Here is a 27247-nt window from a genome sequence, read left to right on the forward strand (position 1 = left end):
GGATATTGATACTTTGGAGAGAGTTCAGAGAAGAGCTACTAAACTGGTACATGGATTGCAGGATAAAACTTACCAGGAAAGATTAAAGGACCTTAACATGTATAGCTTGGAAGAAAGACGAGACAGAGGGGATATGATAGAAACTTTTAAATACATAAAGGGAATCAACAAGGTAAAAGAGGAAAGAATATTTAAAAGAAGAAAAACTGCTACAAGAGGACATAGTTTTAAATTAGAGGGGCAAAGGTTTAAAAGTAATATCAGGAAGTATTACTTTAATGAGAGAGTAGTGGATGCATGGAATAGCCTTCCTGCAGAAGTGGCAGCTGCAAATAGAGTGGAGGAGTTTAAGCATGCATGGGATAGGCATAAGGCCATCCTTCATATAAGATAAAGCCAGGGGCTATCCATAGTATTTAGTATATTGGGCAGACTAGATGGGCCAAATGGTTCTTATCTGCCGACACATTCTATGTTTCTATATAAAGTGCAAGTGCTGCCAAAAATTAAAAGGAAGAGGCAGTCCGATACAACCTGTATATCACATAAAGGAGGGCCTTATTCACATTGTGGCATAATTGTTCAGGTAGTGGGACTCCTACACTCATAAAGCCTATGCACTAAATGAAAGGACTGCCAAAAAGTGATGGCCTGCTGCTGAGCTGACCATCTAAAAAAATTTGGGCTGAGGATCTGCTGATGAGCTGACCATATAAAAAATTAGGGGTGAGGGTCCGCTGCTGATCTGACCATCTAAAACATTAGGGGTGAGGGTCTGCTGCTGATCTGACCTTCTAAAACATTAGGGGTGAGGGTCTGCTGCTGAGCTGACCATCTAAAACATTGGGGCGAGGGCATACTGCTGATCTGACCATCTAAAAAATTTGGGGCGAGGGCCTGCTGGTGACTCTCTAAAACATTAGGGGTGAGGACAGCCTAATAAGCATGTTGATATGATGGAGGAGGGGAAGGAGAAAAGGAAGATTGAACCATATACCCTTTTATTGTGGTGGAAGGGGTGCATGGGAATACATTGTATTCAATACACCATAAAAGCCACATTTGAAGTGCCTTTATGTTCAGCCGCTTTCCTCTGGTGGAGTAGAGAAGTCAGGGTCAATACAGGCATTATTCATTTTGATAAGAGTCAACCTGTCAGCATTTTCAGTTGACAGGCGGATGCGCTAATCAGTTATTATGCCCCCAGCAGCACTAAATAGCCGCTCTGACAAAATGCTGGTAGCAGGGCAGGCCAGCACTTCCAAGGCATAGAGCGCCAGTTCGTGCCATGTGTCCAGCTTGGACACCCAATAGTTGTAAGGCACAGAGGGATCATTGAGGACACTGACACGGTCTGCTACGTACTCCTTCACCATCTTCCAAAACTTTTCCCTTCTTGTGACACTAGGCCGCGCATTAGGGTGAGGGTGCTGGCGGGGTGCCATAAAACTGTCCCAGGCCTTGGATAGTGTTTCCCGGCCTCTATTGAAACTGCTGTGTGTTCCCCTCGTGTCGTCTCCTCGGTTGCCAAGGAATGACGTACTCTGCTGCCAGCATTGTCAGCTGTAAATTTTTGGAGCAATTTTTCCACAAGAACCTTCTGGTATTGCACCAATTTGCTAGTCCTCTCAACCACAGGAATGAGAGATGAGAAGTTCTCTTTGTAGCGGGGGTCAAGAAGGGTGAACAATCAGTAATCGGTGTTGGCCAAAATGCGTATAACGCGAGGGTCACGGGAAAGGCAGCATAACATAAAGTCAGCCATGTGTGCTAGAGTCCCAACAGACAAGACTTTGCTGTCCTCATCAGGAGGATGACTCTCAATCTCCTCATCCTCTTCCTCCTCTTCGGCCGATGCACATTGAATAGATTGAATAAACCTGTTATGGGTACTACCCTCTGTAGCGGAGGCAACTGTTTCCAGCTCCTCCTCCTCATCATCATCATCCAATTTGCGCTGAGAAGACGAACTGAGGGTGGTCTGACTATCACCTTGTGTACTGTCTTCCCCCATTTCCACCTCTTCTACATGCAAAGCGTCCTTCATTGTGAGCAACGAGGGATGGTTACTGTGATAATAGCGTCATCTCCGCTTACCATCTGTGTTGATTCCTCAAAGTTGCATCAAACCTCACAGAGGTCAGACATCCATGCCCACTTGTTGCTTGTAAAGAGCACGTGGGCTGGTCATTATCAGACACAGACACAACCAAGCATAGTTGTAGGTTGAGTGGCGAGAGCCACAGCTCAGTCTGGTCCCTTATTCCCTGCCACAGCTCTGTGGGAGTGTGCTGTTTGTCACCTAAGCAAATTAGTTTCAGCGGGGCCTGTTGCCGCTTCCCCACTGCAGTGCTACACTGCTTACAGCTATTGACTGATGGCTGAAAGGTGCTGCAAGATGAGAATTCAGAGGTGGAAGTGGAGGAGGTAGAAGAGGAGAAGGGGGGGTTGCAGCCACTAATGTAGGTGGTGGCAGAAATCCTCATGGAAGTAGGGCCCGCAATCCTTGGCGTAAGTAGCACCTGTGCCATACCAGGGTACGACTCGCTCCCGACCTCTACAATGTTCTCCCAGTGTGCCATCATGGAAATGTAGCATCCCTGGCCAAAAGCACTTATCCATGTGTCAGTTGTTAAGTGGATCTTCCCAATAACTGCGAAGGTCAGGGCACGGGTAATGTTACGGGACACATGCTGGTGTAAGGCGGGGACGGCACTCCAGGAAAAATAGTGGCGGCTGGGGACTGAGTAACGAGGGACGGCCGCCGCCATCAGGCTACGAAAAGCCTCAGTGTCCACAAGCATAAATGGCAACATTTCCAGGGCCAGCAATTTGGAAAGGTGCGCATTTAGTGCTATGGCCTGTGGGTGGGTGGCTGGGTATTTGCGCTTTCGTTCAAAGGCCTGGGATATGGACATCTGTGCGCTGCGCTGGGACACAGAAGTGGATGTGCTAGCAGATGGTGCTTGCGAAGGTGCAGGGCAGGAGGCACAGGGGATTGGCCAGCACGTAACACAGGGGAAAAGGGGGCAGTGGTGTGACCCACAGACACTAATTGTGGACCCAGGCGTTCGGCCCACCTATTAGGGTGCTTTGATGCCATGTGGCGGGTCATGCTAGTGGTGGTAAGGTTGCTAGTGTTCACGCCCCTGCTCATTTTGGTAGGGCACAGGTTGCAAAAGACAATTCTTTTATCGTCCGCACTTTTAAAAAAGCACCAGACTGCAGAACACTTACCCCTTGGCAAGGGAGATTGCCGCAAGGGGGTGCTCCGGGGAACAGTTGTGGGCCTGTTTGATGTGGCCCACCTTCTCCCTTTTGCCACCCCACTGTCTCTTCCACCTTGTTGCGGTGCCGAGGATCCCTCCCCCTGCTGTCTTCGCTTGGCTTGCCACCTTCCCAGTTTGGGTCAGTGATTTCATCGTCCACCACCTCCTCTTCCACTTCCTCACTCTGGTCATCCTTCTGACTTGTTGACCTAGCAAGAACCTCACTTATTGACAAATGTGTCTCATCATCATCATCCACCTTGTGAAACACTAGTTGCCATTCCCCACCGTCATCTATTTCTGACTGTGGATTCTCAAGAGTTTGGGAATCAATGCACAAGATCTCCTCATGTCCCTCTTCAAGCGGGCTTGGCGAGAGGCCCAAATCAAGGAATGGCGATGAAAAAAGCTCCTCGGAATATCCGAGTGTGGAATCTCATGTTTGCCAAGACTCTCCATGGTGGGAGGAAGGAGGATCAGGGTGAGGATTCTGTTGACCAGACTCTTGGCTACTGAGACTGGACTTTGTGTAAGACAGGGTGGTGCTTAACCGACTGGAAGCATCATCTGCTGCAATCCAACCGACCAAGAACAATATTTCCTCTTTATACAGTAAAGACCAAAAGTTTGGACACACCTTCTCATTCAAAGAGTTATTTTCTATACTATGAAAATTGTAGATTCACACTGAAGGCATCAAAACTATGAATTAACACATGTGGAATTATATACATAACAAACAAGTGTGAAACAACTGAAAATATGTCATATTCTAGGTTCATTAAAGTAGCCACCTTTTGCTTTGATTACTGCTTTGCACACTCTTGGCATTCTCTTGATGAGCTTCAAGAGGTAGTCCCCTGAAATGGTTTTCACTTCACAGGTGTGCCCTGTCAGGTTTAATAAGTGGGATTTCTTGCCTTATAAATGGGGTTGGGACCATCAGTGGCGTTGAGGAGAAGTCAGGTGGATACACAGCTGATAGTCCTACTGAATAGACTGTTAGAATTTGTATTATGGCAAGAAAAAAGCAGCTAAGTAAAGAAAAACGAGTGGCCATCATTACTTTAAGAAATGAAGGTCAGTCAGTCAGCCGAAAAATTGGTAAAACTTTGAAAGTAAGGGCTATTTGACCATGAAGGAGAGTGATGGGGTGCTGCGCCAGATGACCTGGCCTCCACAGTCACCGGACCTGAACCCAATCGAGATGGTTTGGGGTGAGCTGGACCGCAGAGTGAAGGCAAAAAGGGCAACAAGTGCTAAGCATCTCTGGGAACTCCTTCAAGACTGTTGGAATACCATTTCAGGGGACTACCTCTTGAAGCTCATCAAGAGAATGCCAAGAGTGTGCAGAGCAGTAATCAAAGCAAAAGGTGGCTACTTTGAAGAACCTACAATATGACATATTTTCAGTTGTTTCACACTTGTTTGTTATGTATATAATTCCACATGTGTTAATTCATAGTTTTGATGCCTTCATAGTCATGAAAATAAAGAAAACTCTTTGAATGAGAAGGTGTGTCCAAACTTTTGGTCTGTACTGTATGTACAAACTTAGACACAATTTCACTTAAATTATTATTATTATTTTCCACCCGTGATAACTATTTCTGGAAGAGGAATAACAGAGAACCCTACTACTAGTAACCTTTTTACCGTTTTTATATACATATATTTTTATCTTTATATTGTTTTGATCTTTTTTTATTATTATTATTTTTATAAACTATTCAAGCACACTACTACTGTATATGAGCTGAGATTGCCAGTCACTCCTATAGACACTCACCTAAAGAATTATTAGGAACACCTGTTCTATTTCTCATTAATGCAATTATCTAGTCAACCAATCAAATGGCAGTTGCTTCAATGCATTTAGGGGTGTGGTCCTGGTCAAGACAATATCCTGAACTCCAAACTGAATGACAGAATGGGAAAGAAAGGTGATTTAAGCAATTTTGAGCGTGGCATGGTTGTTGGTGCCAGACGGGCCAGTCTGAGTATTTCACAATCTGCTCAGTTACTTGGATTTTCACGCACAACCATTTCTAGGGTTTACAAAGAATGGTGTGAAAAGGGAAAAACATCCAGTATGCGGCAGTCCTTTGGGCAAAAATGCCTTGTGGATGCTAGAGGTCAGAGGAGAATTGGCCGACTGACTCAAGCTGATAGAAGAGCAACGTTGACTGAAATAACCACTCATTACAACCGAGGTATGCAGCAAAGCATTTGTGAAGCCACAACACGCACAACCTTGAGGCGGATGGGCTACAACAGCAGAAGACCCCACCGGGTACCACTCATCTCCACTACAAATAGGAAAAAGAGGCTACAATTTGCACGAGCTCACCAAAATTGGACTGTTGAAGACTGGAAAAATGTTGCCTGGTCTGATGAGTCTCGATTTCTGTTGAGACATTCAAATGGTAGAGTCCGAATTTGGCGTAAACAGAATGAGAACATGTATCCATCCTCTGATGGCTACTTCCAGCAGGATAATGCACCATGTCACAAAGCTCGAATCATTTCAAATTGGTTTCTTAAACATGACAATGAGTTCACTGTACTAAAATGGCCCCCACTGTCACCAGATCTCAACCCAATAGAGCATCTTTGGGATGTGGTGGAACGGGAGCTTCGTGCCCTGGATGTGCATCCCTCAAATCTCCATCAACTGCAAGATGCTATCCTATCAATATGGGCCAACATTTCTAAAGAATGCTATCAGCACCTTGTTGAATCAATGCCACGTAGAATTAAGGCAGTTCTGAAGGCAAAAGGGGGTCCAACACCGTATTAGTATGGTGTTCCTAATAACTCTTTAGGTGAGTGTATTTTCCACAACCACAAGATGTGTCTTTCGACATGGTTGTTTAAGAAATGAGAAGCAACTCATTGCACCAGTTGGGGTTAAATAACTTGTTGCCAGCTGAAAGATTATCGCCCATGCAGTAATTATCCAATAGGAGGCTCATACCTATTTGCTTAGTTAAATCCAAGTGGCAACTTTTTTTTGGACAGGCAGTGTATAAAAAATTTAAAAAAATAAGAATCGATAAAGATAAAAATAAATAGTCATAAGATGGGCTTCAAATTCCAATCCCAATGATTTCTTATAATTGTGTATGCATACACTGGAGTATATTATACCCCCTGTATGATAATATCAAATTTACATTTGCTGATATTCAGCAATGGGGAATGAGGTCATACTTTCCAGTGTCCATATATTCGCATTTCGTATTTCACAGCAAGCTGACTTCATATTTATATCCGTATTTTTGTTGCTTATGAGGTACAGAATATTTTCTTTGTTGGTATCATAAGAATGCTTAACAATCCCACATGAAGATGCTTAGTGGTTCGACACCCGTCACTATATATAGTTTGCTGGATGCTGGCATGTGATATCAAAAAGCCACCGGTGTAGATTTAAAACAATAACTTAGATGAGCATTTTATGTTACCAGTCCTGGAGCCCGAGGATGCTTGTGAGGCGTACTCTGCAGGCTCTATGCTCGCGGTTTGGATGGCTTGTGTCCCAGGTGTCATGGGACCGCCGTCACTTCCTGGATGTGTTGGATCAGCTAATCGTTATCTGTTCTGGTGCGCTTCTATTTCTTTCTCTAAGCACAGGTTACACCCCGGGTCTCAGGCTCCAACCTTCTCTGTAGGGTCACTTCCTCCCAGAATCATATAACTATTTTGAAGTGTAGTTTCTATGCAAACAACCGGATATTTGAGTGCCCTCCATACTACTTAATTTATCTCTGGATTCATAATTTTTTGGCACCGGATGTTGCCTTAGGAGAGTGCACGTATTCCATGCTTCTGCGACAGTTGAGCCACTGAAATTTATCATTATCTGTTTTAAATGTGTTGTGATTCTTTTCAATGTAGTCCTGTTGAAGATGGCAATCAAGCCCTCGAAACATGTAGAATACCTGTAAATAAAGATTATTCTTCATCATCAACATCGTTCCTGATGTACCATTTATCCTAGTCCTGGCAGCGCCTTCCATGATCCTGAATTATTTTTCCAGTTATCTACTAAGCCTGTCATTTGCTCCAGAGAAGCACAGAGGACCACGGCTGCAGCCTAGGACAACCGCTTACTGGTCAGGATTTTAAATAACTAGGCAAGCATTCTACAGTTGTGACTCCTCACAACGCCATTTGGTAAGCAAATTTGTTTTTTTTACCACTATTAAATAACTGATACCGCACATGTGGCGCCCTATTTTTCCTGTTTGTATTTTTACAAATGGTGATAATGAGGCTGACACTACGCAATCAACTCATCATGCATCTAGCCATTTGTGCAAGGGACTCGGAGGAACTACTTGCCTCCATCTCCACTGCATACTGCCATGGTCTGTCAGGATCATCTGCATCGTCTTCGTCATCGCCCTCTAGCTCATCCTGCTCCTCTCCTGTCGCTTGGGCAGATAAACCAACTAGTTCTATATAGAATTTCGGGGTTTTTAGTCCTCTTCCTCGTCCTCATCTTTCTCCTGTGCCAGTTCAGTCTCCACAGGGCTCAGGTGGCCGTGAGATGTAGGCGCCACATCTCCTGTTCCCTGTCAAGCCAGATTTAACAGTTCCAGGACATGAAGGAGTGGAATGAAATTATTTATCCAGTAGTCCTGGTGACTGACAAATAAAGTGGCCTCCTCAAAGGGCCTGAGCTAATGGCAGGTGTCACGCATGAGCTGCCGCAGTCTAACATCAAAGTTTCACTGGGGAGTAGTTCATCTTCATCATCTAGAAATTGGTGATTTGTTTTCTCTGCTCATACAGTCGGTCCAACAAGTGGAGCATGGAGGTCCAACATGTGGAAACATCGCATATGAGGTGATGGGGAGGGGGGGCACCATTCTGCCTTTGCAGGTCAAGGAGGACGTGTTTTGCATGGTAAGAGTGACTAAAGTGCATGCACAGTTTCCTTGACATTTTCAAGATGTCTAGTAGTTGGTTGGAAGACTTCAGGAACTGGGTGACAACTAGATTAAAGATGTGCACAGTGTAAGGTGCATGAGTCAGCTCTCCCTGGTGTAGTGCAGGCAAAATGTTCTTCCCGTTATCAGTGACCATGGTTTGTATAACCAGTTGGCGAGGAGACAGTCAGGATTCGATTTCTTGGTTGATGACGTGGAGCAGTTCCTCCCTGGTGTGACTCTGTTCACCCAGGCTGACGAAGTGTAGAATTGTGTGACAACGCCATGCTCTGCTTAGGTGGTATGCTGGAGGACCACCCTGAACTGTTCCTACAGTGGAGGCTGAGGACAAGGTGGAGGATAAGGAAGAAGAGGAGTATATTGGCACTGAAATCCCACAATTACAACATGGAGGCGGCATTGCTATCACCTGGCCAAGTTGCTGGCATGCCTGGGCCCACCAGTGGGCTGTAAAGGGTATATATTGCCCTTGACCATAGTTACAGCTTCACATGTCAGCGCTGGTATGCCGACAAGCTCAAGGACTGGCCCACCTTCTGCTCAAAATGTGCAGGTTTGGTACCACTTTTTTAGAGATGGCATTTTACCCCCACTGCCTGCTGCTGCCTTTATGAACCAATGCATCACTAATTGCTGCCTGACAGGTAGGCTCCTGAATAGCAGATGGTCTACCCTGGGTGTGGTTGGCTCCAGATCTCATACTTCTTACACCCTTCTGGCTCATCAGCACACTACCACCAAACTGCTGTCTCACGGGCCTGCTGCCACCCTCACCCCCAGATGATGATGTCCTCTCTTCACCCGGCTCCCACATGCAATTAGCTATGTCTTCAGCCACTACTGTCTGCTCGTCACTTATATCACCCTCACCAGTCTCATGGCCACGTCCCTCACCGCTTGCAACCTGTTCTCCCACTCGTCTGCCATCATCGATAGTTGCACGTTTAAAGGAGGATGCAACGCACCTCTCCTTCAAGTCTGTGCTGGCCTGTAGCTGCTGAGCATCCTCACTAAGCTCGTCCTCTCTGAAAAGCAGAGCAGGGCCGACAGCATGAATTACTTTCCAAGCAAAAGAAGCAGCAAAAGTAAGAGGCAGTTGCAAGACAGGTGAGGGCACAGAGGTTGTTCCTGGGCCACTCTAACTGTGATGTCAGAGGAACCCACCGATTTCTGGCTGTGTGGGTGTCTGATGTCACTTGAGATGATGTTGAAGAACGACTCAACCATTCCAGTGCAGCTGGATTGTTGGTCAAAACACAATCATTGGATGACAGTGGCAGCTCTGGCCTGTTGCTGCAGCTGCTACTACCACCACCCCTTCTTCTTCTGTTAGTTGTGCCAGCTACAGCAACATTTTTGCCACTGCCTGTTCCTTTTGAGGGCCCAGGCAAAAGTCTGTTGGCCATAGGGTACAGTCACTGAATCAATAATGTAACTAAGTATAAATGGCGCAGTGGAACTAGATAAATGTGCCTATATATTAGACTGTCTGTTGAGACTAAGTCTGATGCACAGTAAGAACAGATTAAGTCTTAATGGCGCAGCAGGTGAACTAGATAAATGCGCCTATATATTAGACCACTTGTTGACAATGAGTCTGATGCACAGGAAGTCTATATCTAACAGAGTAGATCAAGTAAAATGGCGCAGCAGGTGAACTAGATAAACACACCTATATATTAGACTGCCTGTTGAGACTTAGTGTGATGCACAGTAAGAACAGATTAAGTCTTAATGGCACAGCAAATGAACTAGATAAGGCTACTTTCACACTAGCGTTGTTTAAATCCAGCGTTCAATTCCGACACCGGAACTGCCCGCCGGATCCGGAAAAACATGTGAAAACGGATTACATTTGAATCCTGATCAGGATTTTGATCACAATGAAAAAATGCATTGGAAAAAATGGATCTGCCATTTATGGACTTTAACTTTTTTTTTACATTTTTCGGGTTTAACATGCAAAAGCCGGATCCGGTTTGACTGAACACACGGCGCCGGATCCGGCGTTAATGCAAGTCAATGGGAAAAAGACCGGATCCGGCGTTCAGTCAAAGTGTTCAGGATTTTTGGCCGGAGGTAAAAATACAACATGCTACGGTTTTCTGAAAAGCCTGATCAGTCAAAAAGACTGAACTGAAGACATCCTGATGCATCCTGAATGGAATGCTCTCCATTCAGAATGCATTAGGATAAAACTGATCAGTTCTTTTCCGAGTTTGAGCCCCTAGGACGGAACTAAGCGCCGGAAAAGAAAAACGCTAGTGTGAAAGTAGCCTAAATGCGCCTATATATTAAACCACTTGTTGACAATGAGTCTGATGCACAGGAAGTCTATATCTAACAGAGTAGATCAAGTAAAAATGGTGCAGCAGGTGAACTAGATAAACACGCCTATATATATATTAGACCTCCTGTTGAGACTAAGTCGGAAGGACAGTAAGTCTATGTATAATGGAGCAGATTAAGTAGAAATGGCACAGCATGTGAACTTGATAAACGTACGTATTCATTAGACCTTCTGTTAACAATGAGTTTGATGCACAGTAAGTCTATTTATGACAGAACAGATTAAGTATTAATGGCACAGCAAGTGTGCTTGTTAAATGCACCTATATATTAGACCACCTGTTGACAATTAGTCTGATGCACAGTAAGTCTATTTATAACAGAACAGATTAAAAATAAAGGCACAAGTTAACTAGATAAATGCGTCTATATATTGACTGCCTGTTGACGATAAGTCTGATGAACAGTAGGGGTAATTTATCAACCAGAAATATGTCTAAATTAGGCATATTTCTAGCGCAGAGGACCTTTGCACCGTAATCTGCGACATCTCCCGCTCACTCCAGGTCTAAAAAAGTGGGCCTGGAGTGGGCGGGGAAGGACATAGGTCGGCAGGCCCATCTCATTTACTATTTTCTTCACCTGTTTTAGGCTTAGAAAATAGTCTAAATGTAAGACAGCTAGGAAGGCGGAGGATCCACCAGAGTTATGCACCGGATACACTTCTACTTGGTGGATTTTTAATATCATATTAATGTTTTCCTATATGTTTCCTGAAAGTTCTCCTGGTACTACCCACATACTGTAACTGACAATGATCATAATAGCATGTGTGGTATCGCATGATAAGAAGGATTTAATCTCATATTCTTTGTGCATTAAGAAGGAGGTAAAAGTTTTTGGTTGGTGTTATACTGTATGTTTACACATGTGGCAATGATGTTTCCGACATTTGTAGCTACCATTTAATTATAGCCAAGTTTGCCCCACGTAAAACATTGTAAAACATAGAAGGTGAACTGAGACTACCCAAATTACCGTACGTTATTTTTTTTAAACTAAATTACACCCTGGTTATAAGATTGAATATACTATGGGATCCCTAAATAAAACTGGAAGGTATATTTTTTTTTATAATCTCCACTGTTTGAGAATAATCTTGACTATAACACTTGAAGAAAGTGATCTGCCTGTTCACATGATGCATTTTCTTGCACTGTGAATTAGATAAGAGATTCTGTCTAGGTCTGCTTTCTGAGATAGTAGTGGCTCTATCTATTAAGCCTTTATGATAACCCTTTATGATAACCTCTGGCATTAAAACTGTTAGGTAATGATGTTTTTCCTGATTATAAACTTGGTATCGTATCTATAAATATATCTGCCACAGCACTCCTCTAACTTGGGACTTTTGTAGGGTGCTCGTCCTGTTCTGGTCCTACAATACTCCACCTAAGAACCCTGTAACTCAGATGCAGAAAAATGACTTCAGACAGCACTCCAATTGCAATTTATAATTTCTTTCTCACTGCAGCCAAAGATAGTGCCTTTCTCACTGCAGCCAAAGATAGTGTCCGTCATATAGTCGAATTGTGTCCGTGCTGCAGCCAAGAACTGCACTGCTAATTAGAAGACTGCAACGTATAATCAGTCATCATTGTTAATCGCCGCACAGCACCTTCAATAACACGCGGCCCTTAACAACGAAGACCGACTATTCGCGGTCTTCATTAGTTAAATGAAAAGCTGTGGCTAAATGGCCGCACGGTTCTTGAGCACAACGCTGCCACAACCCAACTGTATCACGGCTGCCAGGGGTGGATTGGGAACTCAAAGTGGCCCTGGAAAAAATCATAGAAGTTGCACTATGTTGTAGGCGGAGCCAAACTAGCAGAAGGTGTGGCCATGCTAAGTAGGCGGGGGTTTGTGGGGAAATCTGTATTTTTTATTGATACCATTTTGGAATATGCCTTTTTGATCATTTCTTTTTTCTTCTGCAGTTTAGATTTTTTTTCATTATGGAGTTTACCAAACAGAATAAATACATTCATGTTTTAATAGTACAGGCATTTTGTGCACAACAATGACAATGATCTTTATTTTTTATAGTTTAGTTTTGTTAATATGGGGAAAGGGGCCAATTGAACTTTTTTTTTTTTATAGTTTTGAAAACTTTTTTTCACCTATTTTAAGTCACCCTTGGGGACTCTAACATGCAATCATTTGATTGCTGTTCCCATAGACTGTACATGTACAAGTCATTTAATTCTCTAAATTTAAATGTAGAAACAGAAAACATTTTAAATATACAGGGGTATCCCCATACACTGTCAGAATGCTAACAGTGGGGATACCCCCAAGGATGACTCTATATATGGAAATAGCCATGTATGGAGTCAGGCAGGGGATTCCTAAGCAGAGCAAGAGTGGATTTCCAGTAAGGTATATTGCCAATCCGCCCCTGGCGGCTGCTCCATGTGGCCGTTCCCTTACAGTAGCAAGGCCATAACATGATCTGGCCCTTTGTCAAGCCAGTTAATAGTTTGCGGGGTGCAAACAAAAACTGGCTTGACAACAGGTTAGATCAAGTTATTGCCCAAAACATTGCTATTGTAATGCACTATCCTCGACTGGAGTACTAAAGACATGATTCATTTCAATTGGAGTGCTGTCTAAAGTTGTTTTTCTGCATGTAATCTTGATATTGGTTGCAAGCTCTCTTTGTCTGAAGGAACTCACCAACAGGTACATTTTAATAACCTGTTTAGGATGAAGACTAGTAGCACATGGTACCTCTATTTCAGATTCCAGGAAAAATGCAGGACAAATAAGGTCCAGAATGCTGAATGATGGCCAACTCAATGGAAACTCGGTGCTTCACATAATAGACAATGGAGTCTGTTGGGTGTTGTTGTAGTGCATTATATGATGGATCGGGGGGCTAACATATCTTTTTTCTTTCTGTTTTTCGGTCCGTAGACATTCACTGTAAAATGAAAATGTGAACCTAGGGTTAGATTAATAATGTGAACAGGACCTCACTTTTGTCTGCAGCAGATTTCCAATCCACTTTTTAATCTTGCCCATACAAGGTGTTTTCCAGTAATAATTAACTTTTAGCTTTTTTTCCGGGGATCCTATGTCACCTATTTAAAGACTTACAGTACTTGCTCCCCGATACTGCCTTACCACCCGCTCATCCATCTTCCGGTCCCTGGCTTGCTTTCTTCTAGTCAGATATGGACATCGTCATCTGTTTCGCTGTGGCTAATAACTGCCTACAGTGGCGACGTGCCTCTTAGACCTAGTTTTATTCCTACATAAAATCAGATTTTCTACAAGATTGTCAGTCTTGTCTATCTGTATTGTCAGCTTTACTTAGCATAAATTGATCTGTTAGAATATAGAAGTGTTTACTTTCATTAAGATTACATTAATAAATATGATTTCCCAATTGTTTAGGTGCAGAACATGTCACAATCCATAGAAGTGTTAAACTTGCGCACACAGAGGGACTTCCAGTACGTGCAGAAGATGGAGACTCAGATGAAGGGCCTTCGGTCCAAATTTAGGCAAATTGAGGAAGATCGTAAAACACTTCTGACACGTCACTTTCAGGTAAGAGCACAGGTTACTCAACACTATTAATTCATAAAAGCCTGCAAACCAAAATAATTAGTGAACTTGCTTAGCGTGTTCTTCCTAAGGGTACTACCACACAGATTTTTGTATGGGGGTTTTTTTGCCTATAAAAAAAGCATTCAAAAATGTCTGACCGTTTTCAGATCTTTTGTGGCATTTTTGACCAAACAGTGTGTCTGAGCACATCCAGTCTTTCATGGAGTTTTTTGAATGTCTTGTAATTTTATAGGAAACTATAAATCCCACTATAATGTTAAAACAGTATGCAAAAAAAGTAAAAACAAAAAAAATCCATGCAAGAATGCCATTTAGGCCTCATGCACACGACCGTATTTTTTTGCGGGTCCGCAAAACGGGGTTCCGTTTTTCCGTGATCCATGACCGTTTTTTCGTTCGTGGGTCTTCCTTGATTTTTGGAGGATCCACGGACATGAAAAAAAAGTCGTTTTGGTGTCCGCCTGGCCGTGTGGAGCCAAACGGATCCGTCCTGAATTGGAATGCAAGTCAATGGGGATGGATCCGTTTGACGTTGACACAATATGGTGCAATTTCAAACGGATCCGTCCCCCATTGACTTTCAATGTAAAGTCAGGAGTTAATATACCATAGGATCTGAGTTTTCTCCAATCCGATGGTATATTTTAACTTGAAGCGTCCCCATCACCATGGGAACGCCTCTATGTTAGAATATACCGTCGGATTTGAGTTACATTGTGAAACTCAAATCCGACAGTATATTCTAACACAGAGGCGTTCCCATGGTGATGGGGACGCTTCAGGTTAGAATATACTAAAAGAACTGTGTACATGACTGCCCCCTGCTGCCTGGCAGGTGCTGCCAGGCAGCAGGGGGCAGACCCCCCCCCCTGTAGTTAACACATTGGTGGCCAGTGTGGCCGCCCCCCCCCCCTCCCTCCCCTGTAGTTAACTCATTGGTGGCCAGTGCGGCCGCCCCCCCCCTCCCCTGTAGTTAACTCATTGGTGGCCAGTGGGCCCCCCCTCCCCTGTAGTTAACTCATTGGTGGCCAGTGCGGCCGGCCCCCCTCCCTCCCCTGTAGTTAACTCGTTGGTCGCCAGTGGGCCCCCCCTCCCCTGTAGTTAACTCATTGGTGGCCAGTGCGGCCGGCCCCCCTCCCTCCCCTGTAGTTAACTCGTCGGTGGCCAGTGGGCCCCCCCTCCCTCCCCTGTAGTTAACTCGTTGGTGGCCAGTGGGCCTTCTCCCCTCCCTCCCCCTCCTAATTAAAATCTCCCCCCTATCATTGGTGGCAGCGGAGTGTACCGATCGGAGTCCCAGTTTAATCGCTACTGCTGTCCCGGTTGCCATGGTTACTTAGCAATTTGTAGAACCATTATACTTACCTGCGAGCTGCGATGTCTGCGATGTCTGCATCCGGCCGGGAGCTCCTCCTACTGGTAAGTGACATGACCTGTCACTTACCAGTAGGAGGAGCTCCCGGCCGGACGCAGAGATCGCAGCTCGCAGGTAAGTATAATGGTTCTACAAATTGCTAAGTAACCATGGCAACCGGGACAGCAGTAGCGTCCTGGTTGCCATGGTTACCGATCGGAGCCCCAGCGATTAAACTGGGACTCCGATTGGTACACTCCGCTGCCACCAATGATAGGGGGGAGATTTTAATTAGGAGGGGGAGGGAGGGGAGAAGGCCCACTGGCCACCAACGAGTTAACTACAGGGGAGGGAGGGGGGCCCACTGGCCACCAACGAGTTAACTACAGGGGAGGGAGGGGGGCCGGCCGCACTGGCCACCAATGAGTTAACTACAGGGGAGGGGGGGCCCACTGGCGACCAACGAGTTAACTACAGGGGAGGGAGGGGGGCCGGCCGCACTGGCCACCAATGAGTTAACTACAGGGGAAGGGGGGGCCCACTGGCCACCAATGAGTTAACTACAGGGGAGGGAGGGGGGGGGCGGCCACACTGGCCACCAATGTGTTAACTACAGGGGGGGGGGCTGCCCCCTGCTGCCTGGCAGCATTTGCCAGGCAGCAGGGGGCAGTCATGTACACAGTTCTTTTAGTATATTCTAACCTGAAGCGTCCCCATCACCATGGGGACGCCTCTGTGTTAGAATATACTGTCGGTTCTGAGTTTTCTCGAAGTGAAAACTCAGCTATGAAAAAGCTTTTATGCAGACGGATCTTCGGATTCGTCTGTATAAAATGTAACCTACGGCCACGGACACGGATGCCAATCTTGTGTGCATCCGTGTTCTTTCACGGACCCATTGACTTGAATGGGTCCGTGAACCGTTGGCCGTGAAAAAAATAGGACAGGTCATATTTTTTTCACGGCCAGGAAACACGGATCACAGATGCGGCTGCAAAACGGTGCATTTTCCGTTTTTTCCACGGACCCATTGAAAGTCAATGGGTCCGCGAAAAAAAACGGAAAACGGCACAACGGCCACGGGTGCACACAACGGTCGTGTGCATGAGGCCTAACCCTTTAATGGTCAGGCCCGAAAATGCCTTAAGGACCTGGATATTTAATCTTATTTTTTTTACATTTTTGCCTCACTGTATTTCAGCAGTCATAACTTTTTTATTTTATATTTGACATAGCTATCTGAGGCCTTGCTTTATGCAGGAGAAATGTTATTATTTTTTTGGCATTGTGCCTAGGTACATATAAGTTATGGTGTAATATATGTATATATATATATATATATATATATATATATATATTTAATTTTTTTGCTGCAGAAATGCTATTTCTGTTTCACACTAAATTACGGTACCTGATAAGTTTATTCTAGTAGTATTTTTTATTTAATGTGTGCACAATAAAATGTATTTTATAATGGTGATTTTGTTTTCTAAGTTTTTTGCAACATTCTATTTTGTATTTTTATTACATTTATTTCTAAATACATTTTAAACGTATATTGTATTAGCATACTCTTCTATGTTACTATTATATCCTGTATCGCTATGACACAGGCTGCAGTTAAGAAAACACCAGTGCGCCCTAACAGCAGGATAACCAGTCAGCCAGCCCTAGGTCCTTCATAGGTCCTCAGGATTAACTGCAGATGGCTTCCCTAATCTCTTATTAGGTCACTGAGCAACCTAACTCCAAACCCAGTGACAATCAAAGGGTTAACAGCCAGCTTAGGCGCTACCTTCAACCATGGCTGTGAAGCAAGAGGCTGTGCTAAGAACCGCAGTTTGTTTTTAGTGCAGGAGAGCTTCAGTAGCTGTTGACCCCCATCTACTACGACAACACAAAAATACATCACTGCAGAAAGAGAGTAAGCAGTCATTTACAGGGTTAAACAATGCAACACACATTGCCACTTGTGTTTTTTAAAGTAGGACAAAAAAATCAATGGATTTCTATGAGGCAAAACGGTAGAAAATGAAAGAAAAAAGCCATACCCAGAGCATGCTCCAATTTGAAAAGAATGTCAATGATCCGAAATTACACCTGAAGTGTAAAAAAAAAAGCCACTAGAATAAAAATGTTTGTGCCCCATTTACTAATTCCCATAGACTTCTGTGTAACATCTAGGGATGGTATTTTTAACATAAAAATGCAGCAAAAAATGCCAGCAAGAACACAAATGATAAAAACTAGAAAAAAACTCTAAACATAGGGGTCATTTACTATGCTTAAATACACCTAAATTAGGAATATTTCAGGCGCAGATATCGGCACAACGGTTAATTGCGCTGTCTGCGACTTTGCCCCACCCGCGCCAGGTCTAAAACGTCGGTCTTAATAAATGTGCCCCATAATCCTTACAAAAGTGCCTAAGGCCTCTTGCACACGAACAAGTGCGCCCGTTTACCGTATTGCGGACCTCATTTCCGGATCCGCAATACACGGGTGCCGGTCCTTGTGCATTCCATATCACGGATGCGGACCCATTCACTTGAATGGGTCCGCAAATCTGAAGATGTGGAATGGTGCGGAACAGAAGCACGGAACGGAACCCTACGGGAGCACTACGGAGTGCTTCCGTGGGGTTTCGTCCCGTACTTCTGTTCCGCAAAAAGATAGAACATGTCCTATCTTTTTGCGTAACGGCCGGATCGCGGACACATTAAAGTGAATGAGTACGCTATACGCTGCGACTGCCCCACGGACGATGTTTGTGCATTGTGGCCAACATTTTGCAGGCCGCACCACGACCACGGGGCGCACACATTCGTGTGCAAGAGGCCTTAGACTAAAAATGCTTCAAAAACACCTAAAAAAGCACTACAAGTGCATTTTTGCATGCATTGTTTAGGGGGAAAAAGCGCACACCAAAAAACTATATATGGCAGCAACCTAAAAAGCATTTCTCAAAAAATCAAGACACTATTGAGAACACTAGTCTCTGGGTTGCCTTTCATGTAAAGTATTTTAATATTTGGTTTATTGATTTTTGTGTGATCATATGTTGGAGTTTCAAAAAGTAGCAAAAAACTTATAGCAGCCATTACCATGTCACGCAGTTTTCCACAAACCCTGTATGATGTAGTTCTACATAGATATATTTCTAAATGTAAAGAGTGCGGAGGGCACTCAAATATCTGGCAGTTGCAGGGGGAAAAAATTACCACAAAAACAGTTTATTCGTATCTATAAGGTATAGATCATATACGAATAGTATCTATATGCTGGGTACATCAAAAATAAACATAACCCCCCCCCCCCCCCCCCCCCCCCAAAAAAAAAAAAAAAAAAAAAACACTAAATAAATAATTGCAATACTTCTTAGGAGAAACAATATACAGATGGATAATGTGCACACACGCCACATCAAAACATGAATGGACTGATAGAAAGAGCGAGTTATCGGAACGTGGATACTAACTATCTAAAGCAAACACTAAGCGAACCATAAAAATATTGCCCTAATCTGACGCTATAACAAACATTTTTAGCGTTTTTTGTTTTTTTTTATAGTATCTTTTTATTGAATTTGTCAAAGACCATACAACCACTCCAAGAACAGTTAAATGTAAATGTAAACCAGTACATTAAGTCTCCTGTGTCTTATACAAACAACTTCGATGTCGCAGTACCGAATTGTGTTTGGAAGAGAAAGCATGAAACAAAGAAAATCATTCTGGATAAGTGACACTGAATCAGCATTATCTCAAAATACACAAGAGTACTCCATTCACACACACAGACATACGCTCCCCCACCGGACCGAGACAAATATCTTTGTATTTTAAGGTAACACTGGGCGTTAATCCAAGGATCCCATATTTTCAGGAAATGGTCAGGAGTTCCTCTATGTTCGTATACAAACTTATATAACTCCAAATTAGAATTAACTAATTGTATCCACTGTTGCATAGTAGGATTCTTAGGGAGCTTCCAATTCAGGAGGATAGTTTTCCTTGCATAGAACAAGAGCAATCTGTAAAGTTGCCTACCAAATTTAGTGGGAATAACCTCATTAACTAGTCCCAGTAGACTCGTCAACACAGTGCAAATATTAGGAAAGCCAAGTTTAGCATTGATGGAACTCTTTCCAAAAGCTTTAAATGATCGGACACCGCCATGAAACATATCCACACCGTGTGCACTAAGGGTCGGGCAGTTTACACATCTTAAATAGTCTCCTTGGTGTATAGTATATCCTGTGTAGCCATTTTACCTGGATAAGTTGGTCTCTAGCACTAACGACTGTGGATCTCCACATGTGACTCAGTTCTTTCACATGCGAAGCCTCCAGGTCATTAACATCACATCTCCACTTAACAAAAAACTTGCCCAGTGGAGAGTCCTGCTCAGCCAGCAATGACGCATAAAGGGTCAAAACCAGTTTGGCCAATTGAGCCCTCCTTACTACCACCTCCATAGGGCTACATTCCAGTTTCAACGGATCCTTGCCAAATTAAGCATGACAAGCATGTCGAAGCTGAAAATATCTATACAGGCAGTGCTGGGGCAGTTTAAATTCCTGTTTCACGCTGTTGAAAGACCTGAATGAACCTTTGTCGTAAAGTTGTGTGAGGTATCGCAAACCTTTCTGGGGCCAAAATTCAAAGTCAGTTAATGAGAACAATTCTGGCAAGTCTCAATTTCTCCATAGCTGTAAATAAGGCGACCAGCCTTCCCCGCTCTCTTTGATTATGTTCACCTTAACCCACTTAACCCAAATTGCCACTGTAGCAGTCATCGTCTGTGTATAGTACTTTGTAGAGACAGCCCTATTCCTATACACTAGGTTTGTAAGAGCCTCATAGGACCCCACTAAAGCCGCTTCCAACACCACTGCTGGATTACTCGCTTCCGCTCTAATCCACCATGCCACATAGCTCAGCTGTACAGCCATATAATGCATAGAGAGGTTAAGCAGAGCTAGACACCCCCCCCCCCCTTCCCCCCTCCGCATGTAAGGTGCCTGAAGGGTTTATCTCGCTATTCTGGGACATGACTTACTCCACAAAAAGGGAGTGAAAACCCTGTCCATATTGACAAAGTGTTTCTTAGGTGGTCTTATAGGAGCTGCTCTATAAAGATATAGTAATTTAGGCAGGAGGATCATTTTTATATCATTTATACGCCCTATCAAATTTAATGGCAAGCTCTTCCATGCTTCTATTTTCCTACTGATATATTGCATGGTGAGGACGACATTAAGTTCATAGAATTTTGCAACTTCTCTGTGGATGTTAATAGCTAAGTATTTTAAACTGTTCTGCTACTTGAAGTTTGGATTGCTGTGAGACGTGAATTGGATCAAATTCATCTATTAAGCAAAGACTTGATTTAGCCCAATTCACTCGGAGACCCGAAAATCGGCCAAATCTGTCTACTGTGTCTAAAAGTGCATCTAAGGAGTTCCCAGGGTTCGCCAGGTATACCAACATGTCATCCGCATATAAAGAAAGTTTTTCTGTGATGCCAGCCACCTCCCAGCCTTCTATATAAGAGTTGGAGGAAATAGGTATGAATAGAGGCTCCATTATCAATGCAAACAGCAAGGGGGAAAGGGGGCAGCCTTGCCTGGTGCCCCTGCCCAGAGGGAAGGAGTCTGAAACATACCCATTTACTTTAACCCTCGCTGTGGGGGACCTATAAAGCAGTTGTAACCAATGCAGAAAATTCCTAGGGTAGCCCATCTGTTTAAGCGTTGCCCACATAAAATCCCACTCCACTGAATCAAAAGCTTTCTCATTATCCAATGAGGCAAGGACTCTCATACCCCGACTGTTGTGACTAACCTGCAGATTAGTGTATAACCGTCTCAAATTTATATCCGTAGTTTTCCCCGGCATGAAGCCCGACTGGTCCACCCCCACTAAAGAGAGAATTACCTCTCTCAGACGCAACGCTAGTATTTTTGCAAGAATCTTAATATCAAGATTTAGGAGCAATATATTTGTCAGTAGGAGCTACATTGGTCTGGAGGTTTCCCCGGTTTGTGGATCACCACAATTGTTGCTTCAGAGAAAGAAGGGGGTAAGGATCCCTGCTCAAACGCATACCCAAAAAGCCTCCCAAGTCTGATACTGTGTTCTTTAGAGAAGAACTTGTACCATTCAGCCGGGAAACCATCTGGCTCCAGGGCCTTCCTTGTTGCTAAGGAACTAATAGCAAATTCTATCTCAGCTTCTGTTATGGGTGCCGCCAAAGCCTTTCTATCTTCGCATGTGAGTGTAGGAAGTTTAATCCCCGCCACAAAATGGGCTATCTCCCCTTGGGTACACGTAGTTTTGGAGGCATACAAGTCAGAATAATAAGAGGCAAATTGGCGGCACACATCCCTAGGCTCTATCATTAGTACACTCTGATCATTCATAACTCCTGCAACAACTGTTTGAGGGGGCCTCTGAGCGACCCAAGTAAACTAAAGCCCTACCATTTTTATCCCCGTCTGAAAATACAGCTTGCCTCTGGGCCAGGAGTTTCTTTTGAGTATATTCAGTTAAGTGTAAATTAAATAGACGTTGTGCTTCCAGCCACTCGCTTTGCTTCTCACTGCTCGGGTCCATTGAAAATTCACGCTCCCTGTTTAACAGTTCAGTCTCTAGCTTAGTCCGTTTTATACATAATTCCGTTCTATGCATTGCTATCGCGCAGATTTATGCCCCCCTCATAACTGACTTAAAAGCATCCCATTCTATCAGAGAGTTCGAGGACCCCTCATTCTCATCCCAGTAGTGTACCCTAGCTTCATGACTGCTACTCTTCCATTGGCAGAACATCAAGCCACATTGGATTCAAACACCACTTCCTGTCAGGAGGGGCCAGTGGCTGGGACAAAATCAGAAGGAAGGGGACATGATCTGAAATGCCCCTAGGTAGATATTCACTAGTTCTGATGTATGGTAATAAGTCTCTGCAGACAAAGGCTAGATCTATATGGAATAGAGAACCTGTGGAGACCGAGTAGCATGAGAATTGCGTATCAGTAGAATGTAGATGACGTCATGCTTCTATTAGATCATAGGCTTTTCGCCCAGTTTAAAATAGACTTGTTATGCGAGGCCTGGGGGACTAATCTGTCCCTCAGCGGATTATAATATACAGAGTTGCTGAGAACATTGCTACTTTGCACATGGAATCAAGAATTTCCATACAAAATGGGGGTGGTATATACTGTATAGACCAGACCTATAACCAAATATTGCAACCCTCTAATACTGATGTGCAAGATCACATATCTTCCAGAGATGAAGAAGGTTTTTGGTAACTAAAATAGAGACCCCTCTAGCATAATTAGAGTATACCGCATGGTATGTGGATCCCACCCAGGGACGTTTAAGAGCCAACACTTTCTGACCCCGGAGGTGTGTTTCTTGCAATATAACTATATCTAGAGCATAACTTTTTAAGTAATTGAAAACCAAAGATCGTTGGATCTTATCGTTAAGACCCCTAACATTACAGGATATTAGCTTAACTGATGCCATATATCCACCGAGAAAAACGTGCCAAGTCTCTAGGTCCCATGAAGGAGTAGACATTCACACCCACACACACTGACATAAACAGCCACAGAACAAGAACCCACCCCATCCCTGCATATTTGATATTTTGCTCCCTTAGTCGTGCCCCAACCTCATTAAACTGCTTCCTTTTCTTTTGGACCTCCGTTGTGAAGTCCGGATAAAAAGACAGCCGTAAATTTTCATATGTGATGTTACCCTTCTTTCGGGCCGCTAACAGTATGGCATCCCTGTCTCTGTAATTCAAGATCTTCATATGAACGGGTAGAGGTGAGCAATAGGCTGTAGCACATCTCTGATCAGTTGTTTCACAAATATTTTCGTGGGTAAACCCCTCAGCACGCTCTGGCAGGCCCAAAATACGAATATTATTATGTCTATTATGGTTCTCAGCATCCTCAGCTCTGGCTTGTAACATCTTAACTTGCTGTTGCAGTTGTCTAGTATCATTTCCAACTGCCTGGGTCGTGTCTTCTACATCACTTAGTCTGTCTTCCACTTAAGTTGTCTTTTCACATATTTTGTCAAAATCATGGCGCAGACAGCTGATGTCGGACTGAAGATGATAAATTTTTGTTGTGAGAGCTGCTTGACTTGCAGCTATTGCCTTCATCATTTGAGAGGCTTCTGCTGAGGTTTCTGGGGTAAGAGGTTTTCCACTACCCTGCTTCGTTTGGCTCATGGCATCCATGTATGATTTAGCAGCAGGTGGAGCAACAAAAGTAGTGGTTTTGCGGCCCAAATACAATACCTATATTCAAAAGAAAATAGGTATGAGCAGCACTAGTAGCACAGCAGGAATTTGGTATAAGATAGTCCCCAAATTAGTATCAGAAATGGTCAGACAGACTCCAGTAGAGATGGGGGACTGGGCTAACAAGGGAGTATCTCAGTGTCCACAGCAGCAGTATCCTCCAAGATCTAGGACTCTGCCCAGGAGAAGAGTCCCACAGGTATTGGTGGGTCTGTGGAGTTTGTGCCTCAAGTCCCCACTCATAGAGGAGAGCTCCCGAGATGTCTCTTATGACACTGCGTCCCTGTGTAGGTATTTAGTCAGTGGCGTAGGGATCGCCATTGCAACCATAGCAGTGGCTATGGGGCCCGTCCGGACCGCATTCAGTTTTTTTTAAGTTTTTATTAACACACACAGACACTACACACAGGCAGCGGCGTAACTACCGGGGAAGCAGCTGCTTCGGGGCCCGGCAGCGTGTGTGACAGTTTATTTTCAAGTTAGTTAAATATCGATTCTTGTCTTAATGTTCAGGGCCCCTTCACAGCAGCGGCTGACCAGGCCCCCTCGCTAATGTGATCTAATCTTACTGTCTCCTAAAGTCTCCTGATGTGTCTGGGATTTGAACCCACAACCTCCAATGTATCAGTGGCAAAGCATTTACCCACACAGCCATAAAGGAGGCATTGCAACTGATTGAAAAAATATGAGACTTCTACTGTTATAGCTGGCTAAGTGTACATATATACACATGACAGCTGCCCCAACACACCCAGCACTGCTATATCTCTATATGACAGCTGTCCCAGCACACTCAACTCTGCTATATCTCTATATATGAGCAGCTGTCATGTGTATAGATGTACACTTAGCCAGCTATAACTGTAGAAGTCTAATATTTTTTCAGTCAGCAGCAAGGCAGCTCTTATGGTCTTGTGGTTAGGTGCTTTGCCTCTGATACAGAAGGTCGTGGGTTCGAATCCCAGCAGAAACTTTTCTGAAATACAAGCACTGACTCCATATATGGACATACAGGGCGGGACACAGGAAGAGGCTGCATCGCATTGCTGACATGGAGGTAAGTAGAAGTGTTTATTTAATTTTTTTAATACCCGACTGTTACTGCCATGGGGGGAGCGGGGGGCACTTGATACTGGCACATGGGGGGAGAGGGGTTGGCACCTGATACTGGCACCTGGGGGGGTTGTCACCTGATACTGGCACATGGGGGGGAGAGAGAGGCACCTGATACTGGCACATGGGGGGGGGGAGGGGTTGGCACCTGATACTGGCACCTGGGGGGGAGGGGGGGGTTGGCACCTGATACTGGCACATGGGGGGGAGAGAGGCACCTGATACTGGCACATGGGGAGGGGAGGGAGAGAGGCACTTTATACTGGCACTTTTTTTGTGGGGGGGAGATGGCACTATGATACTGGGACATGGGGGGGAGGAGAGAGGCACTTGATACTGACACCTGGGGGGAGGGGGGGTTGGCACCTGATACTGGCACATGGGGGGGAGAGAGGCACCTGATACTGGCACCTGGGGGGGAGGGGGGTTGGCACCTCATACTGGCACCTGGGGGGGAGAGAGGCACCTGATACTGGCACATGGGGGGGAGAGGGGTTGGCACCTGATACTGGCACATGGGGGAAGGGAGAGAGGCACTTGATACTGGCACTTTTTTTGTGGGGGGGAGGAGATGGCACTATGATACTGGGACATGGGGGGGAGGAGAGAGGCACTTGATACTGGCATGTGGGGGGGGGGGGGGGGTTGGCACTTGTTACTGGCACATGGGTGGATTTGGCACCATGATACTGGCACATGGGGGGGAGAGAGGCACTTGATACTGGCACTTTTTTTTTGGGGGGGAGATGGCACTATGATACTGGGACATGGGGGGGAAGAGAGAGGCACTTGATACTGGCACAAGGGGGGGTTTGGCACTATGATACTGGCACATGGGGGGTAGGAAGGAGAGAGGCACTTGATACTGGCACATTGGGGGGGGGAGATGGCACTATGATACTGGGACATGTGGGGGGGAGGAGAGAGGCACTTGATACTGGCACATGATGGGGGGGCATCTATGGGGACACTTACTTGCACATTATTGGGGGGCATTATGGGGGACACTAGGCCGGCAGCCTATCAGAGGCTGGACACTGAGGGGCATCTACTGGGGCACTATATATGGGGCATTTTATACTGGTACATTATGGGGGGCACTAGCAGGAAGGGGGGAGAGGAGCACTATGGGGGAATTTACTGGGGGCACTATATAGGGGTATTTTATACTGGGACATTATGGGGGCACTATGGGGACATTAACTCAACTGGGGGCATTACAAGGGGGTATTTTTGCACTGTCACATTATAAGGAGAATTATTACTACTGGGGGGGGCATTATAGTGGGCTTTATTACTCCCCCATGGTATGACCCCCTAGTAGCAGCACCAGCCTCCCCCTGCTCTGCTATTCCTCTGCCCCTTCTCCAAATCCTTATTATGAAATCTTTCTCATTAGGATAAAGCACAACATCAGCTCCGCCGAGCCCCCGGCCAAGTGTTGAAGTGGTATTCGAGATCCCCAAGGGTCAAGTAACTGTAAGTTTTCATATGAAATATGTTTATGTTATACACATATAGCCTACACTGTGCCCCACAATATACAGTATACCGCTACACTGTGCCCCACAATATACAGTATACCGCTACACTGTGCCCCACAATATACAGTATACCGCTACACTGTGCCAAAGGAGTGGGGTTTACACAGGAGGAGGGAGGTGCGAAGCGCGCTGGAAGGGCCCTTACAAATATTTGCTGTGGGGCCCAGTCACTTCTAGTTACGCCCCTGTATTTAGTTATATGGTTGGCACGTGCCTGCCAGCTTTCAAGATGGTGCCTGCCATGTGCCCCCCTTACCACTCCTGCTGCCAAGATCTCTGCTCCGTGACTGACTGCCTTGGGCACCGACAGATCTTCTGGGAGGTATGTCTTTCATATGGGACTGGTCTGTATCTTTATATGTATCCCGGCGTGCGAGCCCCCCCTGCTTTTAGTGAGCTTTGCCAATAACTCGCTCTTTCTATTTGGCTTATTCAATTTGCTTTATTTTAATCACAAATACCAATGTGCAATTATCATGTACTGATTATAATAATATATGGTCAGATAAGGTGCATTCACATTATTACTTGCCTGACCAAACGGTCCATTCATGTTTTGATGTGGCGTGTGTGCACATTATCCATCTGTATATTGTTTCTCCTAAGAAGTATTGCAATTATTTATTTTGTGTATTTTATGGGGGGGGTTTGATGTACCCAGCATATAGATACCATTCGTATGTAATCTATACCTTATAGATACGAATAAACTGTTTCACTTTTATTTTTATTGTGGCAATTTTTTTCTCCCTGCAA

The 27247-nt window shown here is 44.6% G+C and overlaps 1 protein-coding gene across 1 annotated transcript in view; it reads left to right on the top strand.

Annotated features, from left to right (window-relative positions):
• The window catches only part of OLFM3 (olfactomedin 3), a 177381-nt gene that overhangs the window by 132466 nt on the left and 17668 nt on the right, over window positions 1-27247 (top strand). Inside the window, exon 3 of the mRNA XM_040408756.1 lies at window positions 13979-14134. Within this exon, the coding sequence (XP_040264690.1) occupies window positions 13979-14134 (156 nt within the window). The remainder of the gene's footprint in view (window positions 1-13978; window positions 14135-27247) is intronic.

Source organism: Bufo bufo, chromosome 9, assembly GCF_905171765.1.
Source record: "Bufo bufo chromosome 9, aBufBuf1.1, whole genome shotgun sequence".
Lineage (NCBI taxonomy): Eukaryota > Metazoa > Chordata > Amphibia > Anura > Bufonidae > Bufo > Bufo bufo.